Source organism: Coregonus lavaretus (genome assembly GCF_964263955.1).
Source record: "Coregonus lavaretus genome assembly, chromosome: 38".
Taxonomy (NCBI): Eukaryota; Metazoa; Chordata; class Actinopteri; order Salmoniformes; family Salmonidae; genus Coregonus; species Coregonus lavaretus.
The window spans coordinates 21,752,419-21,758,418 of record NC_140025.1 but is presented as its reverse complement, the minus strand read 5'-3'; the positions used below and the strand labels follow the sequence as shown (position 1 = coordinate 21,758,418).

Here is a 6,000-nt window from a genome sequence, read left to right as displayed (position 1 = left end):
TGGCTGTGCAGTAACATGCTATACATGACGTCAGAGTTCAGGATCTCCGCTTCACAGCTCTGTATGGGCTTTGACTGACAGCCGTTCTGAACTTGAGCACCACGCGTGACAAGGAGTTGCCTCCATCCCTCCTGCTAATTGGGCAACTTTTGCAAATGTTTTGTTGTCTGAGTGAGGGAAATGCTGTAAATTATGAGGACTCAACGTATTTTGAAAGATGAGACATTGAGGATAATAATAAATACCACTCTGATGTCATACAAGCAAGCCAAAAACCTGTGAGTCCAAATGTACACTTCACATTTCCATATCAACTCACGTAATATACAGTGTCAACGTGTATATTACATGTTTGATGTACAGATGAAAATGGTGTTATACCCTGGGTTGTCCTGAACAGAATGAGCCTATGTTTGTTGTATTGTGATGAAAATTTGCAGCGGACCACGCATCTGAATGCACTCATGACTCCATTCTATGCGCACCAAAATTATTATCTGCTTCTCTGAATTGCCTTGTGAAGGCCTAACACTGTAAGATCATATTTTATAATTTAGCTAGTCATGTTGGCAATAGAACAATCTTTCAAATGATGACCCAGATTGCGATTTATAATGGACTGTTTTTGGATTGCGTAAACAACAGTAATTGTGTAAAGACGGGGATGCAGGGCTGTGTTCCAAACAAAAAAACTACAATTGTGCTTGTTCTAGTTCCTCAACGGCGCAGCTAGGAGAAGAAAAAAAAAGCTGCTTATAGTTGAAGATTTTTCTTTGAGTCATAAAAGTGTATTGAAATTACTTAGGAACTGTGCACACTTTGGAGACGTGTGTGGCCACTTGGAAACACAATATATATATCTCACTTGCCATTTTCTTGTCTTATGTTGCGCCTACCCCACATTTTCCAAGAATATTCTTATCAGATTCCTGAATGTATCCAGAGTATTTTTTGTTTTCGTTATAAACAAATGCAGTGAAAAGTACATTGAAAGTCAAATGCACATAAAATCAACAATGTAATGTTTGGATTCAGTCTTGTGTCAGGAGAACTGTTGTGTCCTCAGCTTTAGTCTGATAATTTTCCAATAATCTCCAAACTGTTCCCTTTTAATTACTACCATGGTTATGCCTATGCTTTCCATATTTCTTCTGTAAGAAACATTTAAATTTAGCCCTATCCACATAGGTCAATTCCCATGAGTGTAAGGGGTTAATTAATACACATCTATAACAGTATAAACAATCAGTCAGCCACGCTGTAAATTTAAATACGGCACAACATACACCATTGGCAAGGTCCTCCCCATTTGTGCTAAGTTGCCTGAAAATACAAGGACAGTGAGCATTTTGAATAGTAGATCCAGAGCTGAAAAATATGATTTCAAAACATATTTCTGTGAGAAACACCGCAATATACCTATAAATATTACTGGTTCAGTCGAAATTGAATTATTCCCAATCACATCAACAAAGCCTGAGAATTACATTCAGGGTTGATTAATGAATACAACTTGGCAAGTTTCTTAGCATAGAGGTTAGCATAGAGGTTACGTCACTTATGTCACTGTAATAGACGATTGTGCTTTGACACTAAGTTGCATAAACATTATTGCATATGTAACAATGGAGAGAGTGAGTGAGGGGATTACATTTTGAGGCGATAACGGACAAATTATGTCGCCTTTATGTCACCCATGTCAGAGAAGTACTTTAGAGGTACTTCCTTTTATTACATTCTACATGCATTGTTCCAAATGTCTGACATTAGGGCATATTTTGTGTTCGTGTTTGGGAACACCTCATAGTGAGGGATTTTCCAAGCACAGTGGGCCCTGAGTAGGTTATGACACCTTATGTCACCTTGACAGAGTCAGATTTCTTGGTTTCACAGAGTAGGGTGACATAGGGCACTCCGATGAAGGCCCATTTCTCATTGGGCCAGAACATGATGACCGGGCCTCGTTCAGGGGCCTCTGTTGCCACGTCGAAGTAGGCGAAGCACACACAGCCCAGGTAGGAGGCCAGGCAGATAAGGATGTGCCTGTGGTAACAAGAGAGTCATGGGGTCAGGACCTCAAACATTTAGGGCCAGTTTCTCTGAAAACTAGCTGAGAAACTGGCCCTAATGGTGTATCTCAACAGACTTGAGTGGCTTCCTTTCCTCGTCTCCTTTCTTTCTTCTGCACTGATGTGAAAGATCTGGCCCAGTGGGCAAAAATGGTTGAAAGGACGTTCATAATGACATAATTTAAAACAACTTCTGGTTATAACAACATCATTTCAACTAGTTTTGCCTGCTGGGTGTCAGGAAGAAGGACATTTCTTAATACAGAAAGTGCGAAGACAATGTACAGTGGGGAGAACAAGTATCTGATACACTGCTGATTTTGCAGGTTTTCCTACTTACAAAGCATGTAGAGGTCTGTAATTTTTATCATAGGTACACTTCAACTGTGAGAGACGGAATCTAAAATAAAAATCCAGAAAATCACATTGTATGATTTTTAAGTAATTAATTTGCATTTTATTGCATGACATAAGTATTTGATCACCTACCAACCAGTAAGAATTCCGTCTCTCACAGACCTGTTAGTTTTTTTTAAGAAGCCCTCCTGTTCTCCACTCATTACCTGTATTAACTGCACCTGTTTGAACTCATTACCTGTATAAAAGACACCTGTCCACACACACAATCAAACAGACTCCAACCTCTCCACAATGGCCAAGACCAGAGAGCTGTGTAAGGACATCAGGGATAAAATTGTAGACCTGCACAAGGCTGGGATGGGCTACAGGACAATATGCAAGCAGGTTGGTGAGAAGGCAACAACTGTTGGCGCAATTATTAGAAAATGGAAGTTCAAGATGACGGTCAATCACCTCTGTCTGGGGCTCCATGCAAGATCTCACCTCGTGGGGCATCAATGATCATGAGGAAGGTGAGGGATCAGCCCAGAACTACACGGCAGGACCTGGTCAATGACCTGAAGAGAGCTGGGACCACAGTCTCAAAGAAAACTATTAGTAATGGATTAAAATCCTGCAGCGCACGCAAGGTCCCCCTGCTCAAGCCAGCGCATGTCCAGGCCCGTCTGAAGTTTGCCAATGACTATCTGGATGATCCAGAGGAGGAATGGGAGAAGGTCATGTGGTCTGATGAGACAAAAATAGAGCTTTTTGGTCTAAACTCCACTCGCCGTGTTTGGAGGAAGAAGAAGGATGAGTACAACCCCAAGAACACCATCCCAACCGTGAAGCATGGAGGTGGAAACATAATTCTTTGGGGATGCTTTTCTGCAAAGGGGACAGGACGACTGCACCGTATTGAGGGGAGGATGGATGGGGCCATGTATCGCGAGATATTGGCCAACAACCTCCTTCCCTCAGTAAGAGCATTGAAGATGGGTCGTGGCTGTGTCTTCCAGCATGACAACGACCTGAAACACACAGCCAGGGCAACTAAGGAGTGGCTCCGTAAGAAGCATCTCAAGGTCCTGGAGTGGCCTAGCCAGTCTCCAGACCTGAACCCAATAGAACATCTTTGGAGGGAGCTGAAAGTCCTTATTGCCCAGCGACAGCCCTGAAACCTGAAGGATCTGGAGAAGGTCTGTATGGAGGAGTGGGCCAAAATCCCTGCTGCAGTGTGTGCAAACCTGGTCAAGACCTACAGGAAACGTATGATCTCTGTAATTGCAAACAAAGGTTTCTGTACCAAATATTAAGTTCTGCTTTTCTGATGTACAAATACTTGTCATGCAATAAAATGCAAATTAATTACTTAAAAATCATACAATGTGATTTTCTGGATTTTTGTTTTAGATTCCGTCTCTCACAGTTGAAGTGTACCTATGATAAAAATTACAGACCTCTACATGCTTTGTAAGTAGGAAAACCTGCAAAATCGGCAGTGCATCAAATACTTGTTCTCCCCACTGTATGTATTTATTCCCTCTTAAAAACAACAGGTGCAATTTCATCCAATTGGCTTGAGTCATCTGGTGACACAGATCAGTATCAGTCCCTGATTAGAAGGAGAGAATTCAAAACAGAGGCGTTGCAGGTTTCATCCTCCTAGGCTTATAATGGAATATCCCTACATTAGAGAGTGGTTAATAAAATATTTTAAAAATACCACAAGGGAAAGTAATTCTGAAAGCCAGTGTCATAAGAATATTTGTGATCATCATGCATTCACCATGTGTGATGGAACATATCAAGGTGACCCCATTTAAAAGGATGACATTAAAATGGTAGCTACCCATCTTTCCCACTCATTTGAGATTGAGGCATATAAAGTAGCTGGATCAACACATCAGACAGCGTGGTGCATGGACTCATCTCACCATTAGACCACTTTTGAGGTCTGGAAACATTAAATGTTTCATTTCTTTTATTTATCCTAGTTGAATTCACTGACTGTAAGTCACTCTGGATAACAGTGTCTGCTAAATGACCAAAATGTAAATGCAAATTCTCTCAATGACTTCTCATGCAGTTTCAAGCTCACCAAGCACAGTGTAGGTAGGGAAAGTTGACAGAGGACCACATCTCACAGAAGATCTTGTCACTGATCCAGCAGAGGAGAGCCAGAGCCCACCAGATCCCCGAGATCAGCCCCAGCTTGAGTACACGTGGGTTCTCACACCTGCAAACACAACACAATAACATATTGGCAATGCATAAGTCCCCACACAAAGACATATACAATCACACACACCTTGCATTCCCCAGTGACTTCACGGCTTGCTGTTGGTAATGTAGGTTCTATATTGACAAGAACTACAGAAAACACAAAACCACAAGCAAATGCCAGCACAACTTCCAGTAAATGCCCATACATATTACTTTTCATTGCATTTCAAATAAGAGCTTAAAACGATAGGAAGCCATGCATGTAAAAAGCAATGGGCAATGAAATATCACATTTAGCAAACGCTCTTATCCAGAGTGACTTACAGGAGCAATTAGGGTTAAGTGCCTTGCTCAAGGCAACAGAGATTTTTCACCTAGTCTGTTCGGGGATTCGAACCAGCAGCTTTTCGGTTACTGGCCTAATGCTCTTAACTACTAGGCTACCTGCCGCCATAGTCAACTAAAATCCCCATACAGATTTTGAATCTGGTATAAAAATAATAACAAGCAGGTTGTCACGATCGTTTACGGATGAGACGGACCAAGGCGCAGCGTGATAAGCGTACATATTTATTCACGTACTGAACACGACAAAACAACAAACAAACGATACGTGAAGTCTAAAGGTTACACAACACAAACCTATACAGAACAAGATCCCACACAGACTGGTGCCAAACGAGCTACAACTGCCTCTGATTGGGAACCACCCTGGCCAACATAGATCTACACGATCTAGAAACTCAACATAGAAAACTAAACATAGAAACTACACACCCTGGCTCAACATTTAAGAGTCGCCAGGGCGTGACACAGGTAGACTCCCCTCAGGTAAATGCTTCCAGTTCAGTCAGTCAGACACGTGTGCACTGACAGTAGTTTATATTTGTAAATAGCATGAGCAGTATTTAACTGAGCCTCAGTCCGGTGTCACATTGACGGGCGACTCGCCCTGACAGGGGAAATTAAGTGTGGCGATGGGCTGTGTTGTGACAAGCAGTCTGTACTGGGACAATAAACCATTAGTCATCGACACCGACCATACCGATCACTTATCGCAGGCATTTTGCTGATATTGTGCATTACAATAAGCAGCCTATACTAGAGAAATGTGAAGTTTTAAATGAAATAAGGTTGCTAATATGGGTGATTGTTAATGGGACAATTGATGGCTACAACCAAACTATTAGTAGTAGTAGTTTAAAGGATAATTTTAAAAAACTGTGGTGCACATTGTTATAAATTTTTTGTTCTACTTATTGTTATCGCATCAATTCAGGCAATGTATCGCGATATGGATTTAGTTTTTTTTATATCGCATAGCTCTAGTCTGTACAACTGGCTAATTAAGCACCGAGAGGGAGAA

General features: G+C 41.5%; 1 protein-coding gene across 2 annotated transcripts in view; it reads right to left on the bottom strand.

The window, feature by feature from the left end:
• Positions 1–302: 302 nt before the first annotated feature.
• LOC311112388 (alkaline ceramidase 2-like) overlaps positions 303–6,000 on the bottom strand; it is a 43,319-nt gene continuing 37,621 nt past the window's right edge. For both annotated transcript variants that reach the window (XM_084155495.1, XM_084155496.1), the window contains 2 exons: positions 4,510–4,647; positions 303–2,043 (listed from right to left, as the gene is read on the bottom strand). In XM_084155495.1, the coding sequence (XP_084011621.1) occupies positions 1,854–2,043; positions 4,510–4,647 (328 nt within the window). In that variant the 3' untranslated portion in view covers positions 303–1,853. The remainder of the gene's footprint in view (positions 2,044–4,509; positions 4,648–6,000) is intronic.